Source organism: Pituophis catenifer, unplaced genomic scaffold (genome assembly GCF_029215685.1).
Source record: "Pituophis catenifer annectens isolate HBS135680 unplaced genomic scaffold, rPitCat1.0.hap2 SCAF_14, whole genome shotgun sequence".
Taxonomy (NCBI): domain Eukaryota; kingdom Metazoa; phylum Chordata; class Lepidosauria; order Squamata; family Colubridae; genus Pituophis; species Pituophis catenifer.
The window spans coordinates 2139078-2153874 of record NW_027256894.1 but is presented as its reverse complement, the minus strand read 5'-3'; the positions used below and the strand labels follow the sequence as shown (position 1 = coordinate 2153874).

Below are 14797 nucleotides of genomic sequence, written 5' to 3'. Positions count from 1 at the left end.
AAAAAGAGAGGAACGGCTTTGCCATTGGTTGCGGAGACGGGGCGCGCTGGCAATTGGGCGAGCCCGGCTTTAATTGACGGCGCCCCGAAGAGGTCCTCCCACCGAGGTGCTCTCGCGGGAAGTCAGCGGGAAGAGGGCGGAGCCGCTTTCCTCAGGGCCGAGCTGGCTGGGCCGGGCAGAGTGGCCAGTGGGGCCGCCGGCGCCAGGACGCGCTCTCTCTCTCTCTCTCTCTCTCTCTCTCTCTCTCTCTCCCTCTCCGGCCTCCCAGCGGGAGGGGCTGTGGCTCTTCTCTGGGGGGGCGGGGGTCCGCGTTGCTACGGAAACGGAGGCGCACCAGCTACTCCCGGCCCGGCGGGGCCTACCCCGAAAGGCGCGCGCGGGCTGCGGGACGGAGCGGCGCCCGGAGCGGCCCTTCCGATGCGGAGAGAGCGGGCGGGCGGGCGGCCTCCCTCGACTCTCCGGTCTTGCGCCTGCCTGGCGCCGGCGGTTGAAGTTTCCTTAAGGCCGTGCCGAGGGCGGGGAGCGGCCGAGCGCCTGGGAGCAAGGTCAGCCTTCGAGTTCCCGGAGGGCGCGCGGGAAGGGCCGGGGGTGTCTCTCGGAGCCTCCGTTCCCGCAGAAGGGGGAAGGTCTCCGCGCCTGGACTGGGCCGGGCCGGGCCGGGGGTCTCCCGGGATGCGAGGCCGTTCCTGCCCGGTGCCCGCAGCCGCCACTTCGCCCCCGGCAGAGCAAAGGAGGCCCTGGAGACGGCGCGGCTCTTATGGCTGCCACGAACGGCTGAGGAAAACGTCATTTGGGGGAACATTAAGATCTGGAAAAGGGCGTGGAACTGAAGCTGTTGCCTTCGGGCCCTTCTTGTCTCCAGGTGTCAGCAGGTGGTCTGAAGGCTTCGCGATGGCTTCGTCCAGGACCCAGGAGAGAGAGGAGGCCCTGGGGAAGACCTGCTGGGCGCTGGGCGGCTGCAAAGCTTCCTCCCAAAGACACCCCACCGCCATTTCTCCTCTTATGGCCGTTGCTGCTGCCTTATGACCAATTACAACCTTCCGAATTTTAGGTGGTGAGTAGCATGGACCAGCATGATGCCCTTTGGGTGAATGCCACCACACTTGTTGCGGTGGTCTTCGGCTGGGCCCCGGGTGCACGTGGCAGGCTTCCTGGTGTGGCCCCTGGGGCCAAAGGGCCTCCCTGCCATGTCCATGCCTTGCGATGGAAGGGCTCTCATTGGCTTCTGAAGCCGATTCACCTCTTTGTCCCTGGAGCAGGGCACCTCTCCCAGCTGTGTGTGCCTTGGCTCTGCACGTGGCCTATTTCATCTCATGCTGCTTATTGTTTTTGTGTCCTGCTTTTTGAGGGAAAGTGCCTTTCCCGAGATTGTAAGTGTGACACTTAGAGCATACAGTCCAGGAGCTCTTGGCTTCATGGATGAGCCATCTCTTTGATCTGTAGTCCTGGGACAGTTAACTCTCAGGTGTCTCATGTCTTAACGGATGAGGAAAGAATTTTCCTCTGCTTGCCACAATGTCCTTTCTTCCTTCCCTCTGGGAGGCCTTGGCTTCTCTTGCTAATGACAAGCCAGTGTATTGCCATCCAAGACCCTGTGATCAAGATTGGATAATCATTAATAGCTCTTAATGAAGGAGTGAAGGCTACTTTAGACAGTGGATGTGGTCATAGGAGTGGGTGGGTTTTACTGGTTCTTTATGGATAACATCTGTTGGAACTTTATGTGCAGGCACTGACCATACAATGTATCTGTAGCACACAGTAGCTAAACTATCTCAGCAAGCTTCCATCCATTCTTCCATATTTTTCCTTATTTTTCAGATGAGCTGCTAGTTGGAAATATTCTGCTACACTTTTATGCTCATTTTCAGGAGGAAAGCTATGCATTGTTGGTACTATAGAGCCACGGTGTCACATGACGTTTCGTGACTTTTTCCTCTTCGCGGAGCTGGGAAGGGCGTGGCCTGCACGTGATGCCTCCGGCCCATGGGCCGCCAGTTTGACACCCCTGCTTATAGAGGAAACTGAGGCTGCGGTAGCTTCTTGAGGTTTGTGTGAATGGTGCAGCCTTGGCAAATAACTGCAGAGGCACAACAGGGTTGAGTCTACCCTGTTACTATTGGAGAAAGGATTTTGTGGTAGCTGCTTCCATAGTGCGGTTTGTTTATTTGTAGACCGTAAATTGCAAAAGCCTATAGTGATTAGCAGCTGGCTGATAGCCCAGAAACATGCAAAGCTGGTCTAGTAGTGCTTGGCAGTAATTTTGGTAAAATAGTTATCCCTGAGCTCTTTCAGCTAGATCCTTTGACAATGATACAATATTTCCATTTTACAATGCTGATTCTATCCAAATACTCCCCCAGGGTTAGGGTTAGCATAAGATATTTTTCCTAGCATAAACAATGTTTATCCTCTGGAATTGTCAGAAATGCCAGCTTGATGTTCTTTAGTATAGGAGACAAATTAAGAGGGAGCAGTGGCATATCTTTCTACCTTATACAAATGTTATTCTTTCTACATGAAACATGGAAATTGATGGCTTACTATCTTTCACAGAATACATGAATGGATGGCTTTCAGGTTGGGTATTACCTTAAAGTCACATCCTTTGCTTCTGTTCCTCTAGTCTAGGTGTAAACTGAAATAAATGCTATTTGATAAGTTCTAGCAGAAACTTGACTTGATTTGACTCATGGGTGCTAAAATAATAAGTTTGCTAAATCTTAGTCCCATTCTTTGCAAAATAATTTTGAAGTAAAAATCAGGTAGAATGTCTTTAGCTGAGTCTCTCCTTAAATATTGCTATGTTAATGTTTCTTTCTCACTCTTGGATTTTATGGGATTACAGTTCCTGTTGTCCCAAATCACTGACCATACAATGTCTGTTTGGCACCATGACAGGGAAGATTGTTGAGTATTTCTGACCTAAGCAGAGTATTCTGAAGTATTCAAGATCAGTCTTGATCTTACGGTCCACCTGGATGAGAACTATATTGAGTTTAGATGTCTGGACTTAGAGAATCTTCTCTTCTGCATTGTTCCATGTGTGTCATAATAAGTAACATTTCTTTTGAATTCAGAAGCACTCACTAATCAATGAATATATAGTAGCCTTTTTTCTTTTTGCAGCTGAAAAAAAAACCAAAAATAAAAAACCATGGAAGCATATAAAGTTGTCAACATGTTGTATTGTGCAGTTAAAATATTAACATTTAGTCATGTTGTTAATAGAAGACAGAAATTAAGTATATAAACTACTATACGTAATCCGTAGTCTTCCAGTTTATATACTTACATACTGTTACAGAAAGTATCTGGATTGTTAATCAAAAGTGCACAATATTCATTTCTGTCGTCTTTCTCTTAGTTTCTTTTTTTTTTTATAAAGTTTTTTTTATTTTTTACACAATGTATTTTTGCTGAACAGAGTATTCGGCCAGTTAACAAATTTAAACAATTTTTAGACTTTTCAACTAAAATTACGATTTCTATACCTCCTTTTTTGCCATAACATTTATTTTCATCTATTTTGTACCAATATTACCCTTCATTTTCATCTCTAATTTTGACCAAATTCCATTTTCCCTTCTATTCTATATTAAACCCCTTCCCATTATCATCTAATTTTTATATCCATCAAATTAATTAATTATGTGGTATTATAGTTATTTAATTCTTATATTAATAATAAACCCACTTATAACATACATTTCCTTAACTAATACAATCCAACATTTTAATATAAATCGATTATATAGATATCTTTTTCATTTATATATGAACCAGAAGAAGAAAAAACCTTAGTTGAATTTAAAAATATTCTATTATCCTCTAATCATATAGCTTTCTCCCTGTATTAGTCCAAATCATTATTTAATCATTTGTACACACACCACCGTAAACCATTAAAAACATTTCAATTATTATTCCAATTATTTTTCAATTCATTTTCACCATCATATGATTTAACATTATTTCTTACTACAATTCATATTTCAATTCTAGTCATATACATCATATTCCTCTTTCATTTCTTTCCTTTTTTCCCTTTCCCTTTTTATTTTTACCTTTTTCTTTCCCCTTTTTTCCTTTGTGCCTTAAAATCCTGATCTCTCCTGTTTTGACCTATATTTCCCATTGTTCCCCCTCTCTTTTCTCTTTTTTTTGTTTCACCACTGTTTATCCCACTATTTATCCCAGTATTATCATTTTGTATTTCAAAGTCCTGAACTCTTCTATTTTGCCCTATATTTCCTGTTTTTTTCTACCCTTTTTATCTTTTTTATCTTTTCACTGTAAATCCCAGTTTAATCATTTAAGTTCTTTATATTCTTTCTGCTCCATCCTCCCTCCCTTATTTGTCTCTTTCCATCCTCTTTATTTTTTTCATTGTTAATCCCAATGTAAACTCTAAAAACCTCCTTTTTATTATTACTATCCGCATGTTCAGTTACTTCTTCATATTTAATCACATTGTCTTTGTCTTCTTTATTTTCAGCCTCTATGTCTTGCTTCTCCATCGTCATTTCCTTGTCCGCTTGCGTATGCTCCATCTCAGCTTTTGTGTCCTCAGATTTTAATCCTCCATGTAACATTGTAGTTATTTCTCTTATTTCCATTTTCCATGACAAGTACATTGAATTAATCATTTCTCTAATTTCCTGTGCCATTTTATTCTTTTTGAGTTAATATTATTTTGGTTTTAAAAGTTCCGTTGTATTCCTTTTTTTTTTCCAAAGTCAAGCCGCTTGCAGGCAAAAAAAATCCTCCTCAAAAGTTCTCACGGCTGTTATCTGTAAAGTTCACAATTTTCCAAAACAAAGACCAAGTTGCAATATTCCTTTTTACTCCTGAAGGTGTCTCTCTGCAATCCACAATTTCCAATTGTCTAACAAATATCCATTTTGTTTCAATCTACATTAACAATCTTACTTAGCTTCTCTTTTTCTTTTTAGCTTTAAAAATATCAAAACAGTTTTATAGTCCAGTCCTAATTTAAACAGCTCTTCTCACTTCTTTTTTCAATTTTTTCTTTTATTTATACAACATTTCTGTTATAGGGCTTATTGTCCATTCTCTTTTGTTTTTCTTGAAATTTGAAAAAGAAAGGGAAAGAAAGGATCTATTTATTTCTTTCCGATCCTTTAACCAATCTTGGGGCAATTTCTCTAGTTATTTAAAATTTTCCAAATTATTTCCAAATAATTTTGTTCAAAAGTCAATTTTTCATTGGGTTTTTGTCCCTTTAAAATTATGCTTCAAAATCATCTTTTCTTCCCCCCGTGCTCATTAGCTGCTGTTTTATCGCTAGGGGTCTTAAAGTTAATTTTTTTTCCTTATTGTTGTTTCAACCATGGGTTGGCTGTCACTCACCTGGCTTCAAAAAACTCCATTCCATTCATCACTCCTGCTCAATGCTTAGTCCGGTTGCCCCATCTTTGTGACAGCCGCAATGGCTGCCGTCCCCCGCCGCCGAGTCATAGAGAGTTTCCTCTGACCTTCGAGGAACTTGCCTGTTGCTCTTGGTCTTCCGAGGTGCCTCTCCTTCCCCATCCCTACAGGACGGTTCTGGTCTGAAGACCCCTTGGCAGCGGTTCGTCAGTCCAGGTTTTCGCGGAGCTCATCAGAGCCCGCTAATTCCCCGACTGTCTCGCTGCGACGCTTCCGATCGAATCCCCCCCATCTTTCTCTTAGTTTCTAGGCCATTGGCAAATAATGGAAAAGAACAGATGTACTGTGTCTATAAGAATAATCAGCCTTCCAAAACCAAATTTTCAAATGAAGAACTTGTGTCCGAAAGGGAGCCACTATATAAGAGGACTCCAATCTTGGCAACTTTAAGCCTGGCGGACTTCAACTCCCAGAATTCCCCAGCCAGCTTTACTGCCAAGGTTGGAGACCCCTCCACTATACCACATGACAGTTTCATATGGACCCAAGTTACTTTTTGAGCATCATTTCCCCAGTAATTCAATCAAGGCACCAAATTCTTATAAAAACACATGTGGATGCCCACTGTCCGTCTGATTTTGACCTTTTGAAATTCTTTGTCAAACTGCGTGTTTTTTATTTGTATTTGACTCGAGTTCTGTGAAATACCATTCAGCCTCATAGCATAGCATAGCATATATCTTGAATCATGGTGCTGATGTACCAATATTAATACAATATTGATTTCATGTAAAATGAAATTCTTCTTCACATAAAGCTACCAATTGTTTTAAGTTCTGTTGAAGTTTTTGACCTGTTGCCACATGCTCAAAACTATAGCAATGATAAGTCTGAATAAATGAGGTTTTAATTAGCCAGTTGTTTTTTAAACACCTTCTTCCCTGTCCTGGCCCATCTCTTGCCAGAAGCCCTTCTTGTAGGTAATGTAAATTATAGTCTAGAAATCCAAAGTTCTCCCGATGGCACCATCCCTTGAGCCAGCAGTTTACTTCTACAATCCTCCTTTGCCTTGTTGGGTGTTGACCTATAGTTGACAGTATCGAAGACTACCTGGGTGCCATATTGGTTTGCTTTGATGCCTAGTTGCTCAGTCCTTGATGTTATTTCCAGGCTCTCGGTTGTATTGTTCATCCCAACATGTAAGGAGAAAGAGATAATGATCAGTGGGCTTGGTTATTTTAGTAAGCAACTGGCAAATCTCTGGTTTTACCTGCTTACTTTCCTCACTTGATTATCAGGTCTGCAGATTGCTGTTTCTGTTCCTCTTAAGAAGTGAGTCACCTATCACCAACAATGTCATTCATTCATTCATTCTTCTTAACTGCCCATCTCCCTCAGAGAGGGGCTCTGGGTTGAGAAGTCTGAGATACTGGAACATTTGAAGACCCTTCTGATGTTTGCATGTTTTCCTTCAGAGGGAGATTTTGAAAATGATTGTGCAGCTCCAGGGGTTGTGGGAACATTTTTTTCCTTACGATTAACGTGTAGGTTCAAGAATAAGTAGTTTCCTTATTGCTCTGTTAAGTTTGGATATAGACTTCTGCCTTTACTGGGAGTTCTTTGTGTTCAGGGATGCTTCTAGACTCGATAATTTCTCTTTTAGCAGTCCAATTAATTACATTGGATGCAGGTATAATTTGAATTCTCCCTGGGCAGGAATACAAACATGGCACAGACTTTGCAAAATACTTTCTCTATAACTTTGTTATTGTCCATTAATGCTCCAGGTAAATTCAAGAACGGTTAGTCTTTTGCTCCCTCTTGTGGCTAATGTTCAAATTAATACTGTAGCCTTTAACAAAATTTCAAAAATTAAAAATGTTGAAAGATTTTTTTTGCTAATTAAATGTTTTTCAAGTTGAATGATTTTCAGTCGTTTATTATAAATATTGTTTATTTATTTAAAAATAATTTAAAAATTGTAAACAATTTTTTGAAAATATTTTTTTTTAAAATGAAAAATTCTGTTAACAATTACTCAGTTTGAAAAAAAAGCAGGATTTACAAGCATTACATTGAAAGGAATGGAAAAGCAGTAAGTCCAAGCTTCACTTCTTTTTTTATTCGAGTTCCAAACTTCACTCAGAGTGATAAAAGGGGAAAGGTGGTGTGCATGCTCCTTGTCCTATAAAGCCTCTTTAGGACTGCCCCGAGGATGGATTCGGGTTGAGCTAATCTCCTCCTCCTCCTCCTCCTGCCTTGGGAGGCTATCACACATAACCTGACTTCCTGCAGGCAAGCTTCTTTTAGACACGGTGTTCAGCACATCAAGATTCAGGTCATAAATTTATTATTCTTCATGCAAATGTTCAAAAGTAAATTCAAGGCAATCAGAAGTTTTACTTTTGTGGCAATGACTTAATTTTTGCAACCTTCTGTGAAAAATTAGTCTCAAAAACCTTGTAAGTCCATAAAAAGTAGGCCAAAAAATCGAGGGGAAAAGGGGGAGGAAAAATAATGTAATAATGAATGGAGGAAATAACTCTGAGCTTCTTTAGAAATTCCGTTAAAACATACTTATTTGCTCCCACTTGTGGCTAATGTTGAAAGCTTGCAGCCAGTGTAGAAAAGGAATAGAAAAAGGAGAATAAAGAGCTGCTCTAGCTCTGTGTGTGTTTGTCATGAGTTCCTCCACCATTTTTTTCACCAGAGAAACTCCCTGTACAGTTTGTCTACACACCCCTGTTAAAATGCCAGGTTATTGAGACGTAAAAAGGATCAGACCAATTACTTAAGAATTCCATCTTTAATATAACATAAGCCGTACAATTGAATTGAAAAACAAACCAATCTTTTAGGGGGTGAAATAACAAAAAAACCGAGTTTATATATGATATTAAAGGTGGAAAAATTTCTTAAGTGATTCCTTGGTCTGATTGTTTTACATTTCAAAACCTGGCATTTTAACAGGGATGTGTAGACTTTCTAAAGTGTAGTTTCCCTCCAGCACTCCCCACAAGAACAGCAAGAGAAGCACTTACTATACAGCAGAAATTCCGAGGCTTCTCCTGGGCCATTTCAAAGTCAGTCCCTCAGATATGGGATCATTAGAGTCCCTTGTGATTCCCCGCTGTCAAAAATGCCTGTTGTTTGCACCAGTGGAAATTATTTGCATACTAATAATTTCACTTTTAGGTTACTCTCTGCCCAGGTGCCTGGCCCCCTACAGGACATGGAGCTCTGGTGCAAAATAGGCCATTCTGCAACTACAGGCCTTTTTTTTGCGATCCTGGAATGAAATCTCTGAAGCCAGTAGATGTCTTTTGAAGATGTTTTCTTTATTTACTTTGGTGATCTAGTCCTCATTTTGTTTTTGTTCCTCCTTTTTTCACTATACATTATTTTTATATTATTTTTCATGTATTGTTCTAAGGTAGTTTAGATTTCACAAATCCCTGCAACATTCTACTATGTAAGAAACAATATGAAATATTGTCAAATAGTATTACTGTTCTCTCTGCCATGAAGCTGCTGGTGTAAAACATGTACGTGCTCTTTCCCCAAGAGGGTCCTGGATCCATCAGCTGGGGCTTGGAACTGTTCAGTCTGCTTATTGTTTCATGTGCCCAATCTGCTCTTCCACTCCGACTTTTAATTGAATTTAATTTTTATTTTAGGTATGGTGTGAATATGCGTTGCTTGGCAGCTCGAGTGAACTATAAGACTTTGATTGTCATCTGCATTTTCTTCTCCTTGATCACCATCCTGCTGTGGAACCGGTGCACCAGTGGGAAAATAGCACCTTTCCCGCATGACTTGAGTGGCAGTGTGAAAGCAGATGGATCAGAGAAGCGAGTGGCTGCATCAGAGAGCAGCCAGTGTGTGAACAGACCAGCTAAGCAGCAGAGTGAGGAAGCATCGCCCCAGGAGCAGCAGAAGGCTCCCCCCATTGTTGGGGGCTTCCATGGGAACAAAATCTTAGGGCTGAAATATGAAGAAATTGACTGTCTAATCAACGATGAGCACACTATTAAAGGCAGAAGGGAGGGGAATGAGATCTTTCTGCCTTTCTCATGGGTGGAGAAGTACTTTGAGGTTTACGGGAAAACTGCCCAATATGATGGCTACGACCGGTTTGAGTTCTCCCATAGTTACTCCAAAGTGTACACCCAGAGAGCCCCCTACCATCCAGATGGCGTTTTTATGTCATTTGAGGGCTATAATGTGGAAGTCCGGGACAGAGTGAAGTGCATCAGCGGTGTTGAAGGTTTGTTATTTTTGTTCAAAATACGTACAGATCCATGAGGGTGTAAATATTGATAGCTAAATTTTGATTCAGTGCTTGCATTAAAACTTTAAAACTAGAGGTTGCTTTCAGCATTGGAAGGCAAAAGAAATACCGTGTTTCCCCGAAAATAAGACCCTGTCTTATATTTTTTTTGAACCCTGAAATAAGTGCCTGGCCTTACTGCCATGCACTCAAAAGCCCGATTGGGCTTGTTATCAAGGGATGTCTTATTTTGGGGGAAACAGGGTAACCTCCATGGAGTTTGGTTCTTTATTTCAAAAACCATGATGGATTTTAATAGGAAATTTAATGAACTAGTTGAGATTCATGTTAATTATATTGTTTTTGTTCCACAGTGCAACAAAGTAAATGTTACCTTCGAGAATACAATAAATTTACAATAAAACATCCATGATGTAAAATTAAACATAAAAAAATCAAGCAAAAGGTTTTTTTTCCCCCTCCATTAGCTCTGTAGAACAATCCAATTTTGAAAAGCCAATAATGGAGAGGGGGCAACCTCTTTTTCCCTAATACAATCACACAGGAAAGTTGTAATTGGGTTAAGCCAGTGTTTCTCATCCTTGGCAACTTTAAGTCATTCTGAAGGATTCTGGGAATTGAAGTCCACATGACTTAAAGTTGTCAAGGTTGAGAAATATTGGGTTAAGCCATCCCAACTGCCTTAGATAGTATCCCTTGATATCTGCATACTTGAGTAGAAATAGGCTGCACATCTGTCAAGGCTTAAATACAAGAAATTCCACTTTGGCACAATTATTTGAAACCTTTAAAAATTCATATTGAGCAGTACCTTTATTGGTGTTGTACCTGCAAGGTTTAACATTCTCCAGAACTTGTTAGTCAGGCGAGGGTGTACAAAAGCAGGAGATATGCCTGTTTTGAAATCACAAAAACAGATCAAGCATCCCCAAATGGCTATGTTGGCATATTCCAGGAGAAAGATGACCAGTTTGAGGGAACGCTGGGACTTTTCAGGAAGAAAAACCACCCTGGAGATGCATAGAATGTTCTCTTATGTTTCAGGTGTGCCGCTTTCCACGCAGTGGGGACCTCAAGGCTACTTTTATCCCATCCAGATTGCCCAGTACGGGCTCAGCCATTACAGCAAAAATCTTACGGAGAAACCTCCCCATGTTGAAGTGTATGAAACGGCAGAAGAGAAGGAGCAGGGCAGCCCACCAGGCAAATGGATGGTTCCCAAAGGCTGTTCGGTCACGACGTTGCTGGACAAATCCCGATTCACAAATGTCAAGCAGTTTGTTGTTCCTGGTGAGTCAAGTGGACAGCAGGTTGCCTTTCCTTCGTGTAAAATTCGGCATTCCTGGTTCATGGCTCTCATTCTGGAGGCCCAAAAGGCAAGAGGAATGTTTTTGATGATGTACCTGGACGTCCCTGTTCCAAAATCATTGAACTCTCATGAGATTGATGTGTGCGCACAAAAACACACACTTGGGACTGCCAAAATCTTCCAGTTTCAATGTCCCCAATTTAGCATTGTACGTCACTGGCTCCAAACTAATACCATGTTGAGGAAGTCACAGGGAGTTTGATTTCATTGTGGCCTGGGCAGCATTCACCGTAACACCTGGGATGAACAAGTGTCATAGAATCTCTGGTCCAGAAATGTCCCCTCAGGATAATATTGAGGTTGGCAGAGTAAAGGGAGGGAGCACTGCCTGATCAGATAGAGCTATGAGGGGAGGGGGGCAGCAGGCAGGGAAGAAGAGCTTTGGGGGGTTAAATTGAGGAAGGAACAGGTGGAACCTAAAAATTGTGAGCAACAAGCATTGATGAGGCTGGGAAAGGGGATGGTATGATCAAAGGCCAGAGACACCCATTTGAGCTGTGAGTTGGAAATTTCTAATTGATTTTTACCAATAGGGATATTGCTGTCAGAATTAGCTTTATAAAGCACAAACCTTTGGCCTGACTTTCATGTATTTAATGTGTAATAGTGAAGGGATTCAAGCTGATGTATTTATTTCACCCTGTTGATTGAAGTCCCTTGGGAATTTGCTAAAGCATGCATCTTGGCTGATGAGCTAATTAAGGAAACTTATGGTCAGTTCTTCAGTACACAGGAAAAAACCCTCACACTTTGCTTCCTGACCATCTCTGTATTTCTTCATTTGTTTCCCTTCAGAAAACTCCGAGGGAGCCTCTCTCCAGCTGGGGAACACAAAGGACTTTGTCATTTCCTTTGACCTTAAATTATTAACGAATGGGAGCGTTTCAGTGGTTCTTGAGACAACCGAGAAGAACCAGCTGTTTACAGTGCACTACATCTCCAATTCTCAGTTGATTGCTTTTAAGGACAGAGACATTTTCTATGGAATTGGGGCCAGGACCAGTTGGAGCACAATCACACGAGATCTTGTCACTGATTTAAGAAAGGGTGTCGGACTCTCTAACACAAAAGTGGTAAAACAGACCAAAATTATGCCCAAAAGAGTGGTGAGGCTGACCGTGAAGGGAAGGGGCTTCATAGACAACATCACTATTTCAACCACTGCCCACATGGCAGCCTTTTTCGCTGCCAGTGATTGGCTGGTGAGGAACCAGGATGAAAAGGGTGGCTGGCCAATCATGGTAACCCGGAAGCTAGGGGAAGGGTTTAAGTCTTTGGATCCAGGTTGGTACTCTGCCATGGCACAAGGACAGGCGATTTCCACCTTGATTAGGGCTTACCTGTTGACAAAGGACCATGCCTTCCTCAGTTCAGCTCTGCGAGCAACAGCCCCTTACAAGCTCCTGTCAGAGCAACATGGCGTGAGGGCTGTCTTCATGAACAAATACGATTGGTACGAGGAGTACCCAACCTCGCCCAGCTCCTTCGTTTTAAACGGATTCATGTACTCTCTGATTGGCCTGTATGATTTAAAAGAAACGGCTGGCGAGAAGCTGGGCAAAGAAGCAAAGCTGCTCTATGACCAGGGCATGGACTCCTTAAAGGCCATGCTCCCCTTCTATGACACAGGGTCAGGAACAATCTACGACCTTCGCCACTTCATGCTGGGCACTGCTCCCAATTTAGCCCGGTGGGATTATCACACCACCCACATCAATCAGCTCCAGCTGCTGGGCACCATAGATGAGGCCCCCGTGTTTAAAGAGTTCGTCAAGCGGTGGAAGAGCTACCTGAAAGGCGGCAGAGCAAAGCACAATTAAGCTGAGCTGATAACCAAAACCACATTCCTTGGTCTGCAGTGCTTAGGAGTTGCCATCTTTAAGTAGAAAAGTGGAACTTCGGGAACAGTGTGTCTGGTGTGTGTGTGTGTGTGTGTGTGTGTGTGTGTGCTTTTTTTTAAAAAAATGATTTTTGTTTTCAAAGAAGTGGTCCTTAAAACCCCTTTATAAATCAGTTGCATTCCAGTGAATAAATAGAGATGGCACTAGAGCAGGCATCCAATGACTGGACTGAATCAAAACTTGTTTACTTTCCACAGTGATCCATGATGATACTTAGTGCAGAATAGAATGTGTACTTCTGATTTCCCCTCTTCTTTTCAAGAGAAATTCATTACAGACTCCCAATTTTGTTGCCTGACATTTTACAGAAAAATGAGAATCCATTTTCCTTTCCTTAAAAGGAAAAAAAGTGAGGCTTTTTTTTTTTTAAAAAAATGTAGCTTTACAACAGAATTTCCTGTTTGCTTGTATTCTCCAGATTGGTTGGTACGTTGATTAATTTTTTCCCTTTGTTGAAACAATATCGGAATGTTTTGGGTTCTGTATTGAGGGATAAACCCAACAGTGATTTTTTTGTTGTCTTTTTAAAATCTCTTGGGGATGAGACTTCTCCAGGCATGTTGGTGAAGCTCCTTGGAAGCAGAGGGAGCTGTAGAAGGTGCGCCCGGTGCTTGTCCACTTCTCATTTGCCTCTTGGGAGGTTTGCCCCAGACATTTCTGGTGGGATGGTATCCATCTGTACGTTTGAATGTTTTGTTCTTCGAGCACAACTACAAGCAGGTTGAGTTGATTGCACAAATATTGTAGCCATTTTGACTGTGTTTCCCTTGCCTTGATCTGCATTCTTCCACCAAATTTTGATCCCGTTACTCTTTTACATGTAACACTGTTTGGTTTTTTTGTATGTACTGTATATGCAGTTTATTTTCTTGAGAAATTTGAACTGTTTCCTTTCAGGCTTGTATTGATTGAAATACAATGTATATTATTTGGAAAAATACTTCTCTGATTTTGTTAGAATGTCTGAAATATCACAAACGGTTGGTTGGTTGGTTGGTTTGCTTGTTTTCTTTTTGCAGCCTCTTGATCAAGAAGTGAGTTGAATGTTTCTATACTTTTAAAATTACATAATATGAATCAGATATTCATAATGACTATGGTACTTGTTCTACATTTTTCTTCTGCCCAGCCGATTTTCTAAACACTGCTAGCAGTCTCTTAAACCTGACTACTTGGCAACTGTTATTTACATTTCTGTTCCTAAAATTCTGCCTAAGGACACGGTGAAAAATTTCCATGGATATCTGGAAATTGTTATTGTGTTGCTAGAGCAGTTCTGTGAAACTTACATGCATCCCTGTAGATATTCTGAATCGTAGAATAACCTTCTCTAAGCAGACTGATGGGACTTCCATTTGCGTGACCACTTAGAAGCTCAGGAAGAAAGTGAGTTCTGTGAGTTACGCCATCGCCCGCAAAATGCCCTTCTCACACATGAAATTCTTCTCAATCTGTACCTTGCTTATGAGTAGCTTTTCTGTGTTTGGCTGTTTCTCTGTAGCTGATAGAAAGTGAATCTAGAAATGATTTATAAGTCATGCTAAGAATTGGCTCAGGAGGTCAGCTTTTTTCATAGATGTTGAAATGTCACTGGATGATATTTTAGCTAATCTTGACCAAAATTCACAATCCTGTCTAAAAGCTTGACAAGCTTCAGTTCTCATGCAGCAAAACCAGGTGCCCTAAAAGCATCTCAAACTTCCTATTCCTTCCTCCCATATTGCAAAATGCACAGAAACAATAAAAGGTGTATTTTAGTATTTTTAAAGCTACGAACACATTCTGATATTTCATTTCTTTTCACATATAATATCAACCTCTCTGTTAAAGAGCTGTTGTGATCTT

At 41.4% G+C, this 14797-nt stretch overlaps 1 protein-coding gene across 1 annotated transcript; it reads left to right on the top strand.

The window, feature by feature from the left end:
* The first annotated feature begins 228 nt into the window (after window positions 1-228).
* Window positions 229-13890, top strand: GLCE (glucuronic acid epimerase). Its single transcript, XM_070953677.1, has 5 exons — window positions 229-545; window positions 863-1054; window positions 9069-9658; window positions 10727-10972; window positions 11847-13890. Exons 2-5 carry the CDS (start codon window positions 1023-1025, stop codon window positions 12869-12871), a joined length of 1893 nt encoding a protein of 630 aa, XP_070809778.1. The 5' UTR covers window positions 229-545; window positions 863-1022; the 3' UTR covers window positions 12872-13890.
* Window positions 13891-14797: the final 907 nt, after the last annotated feature.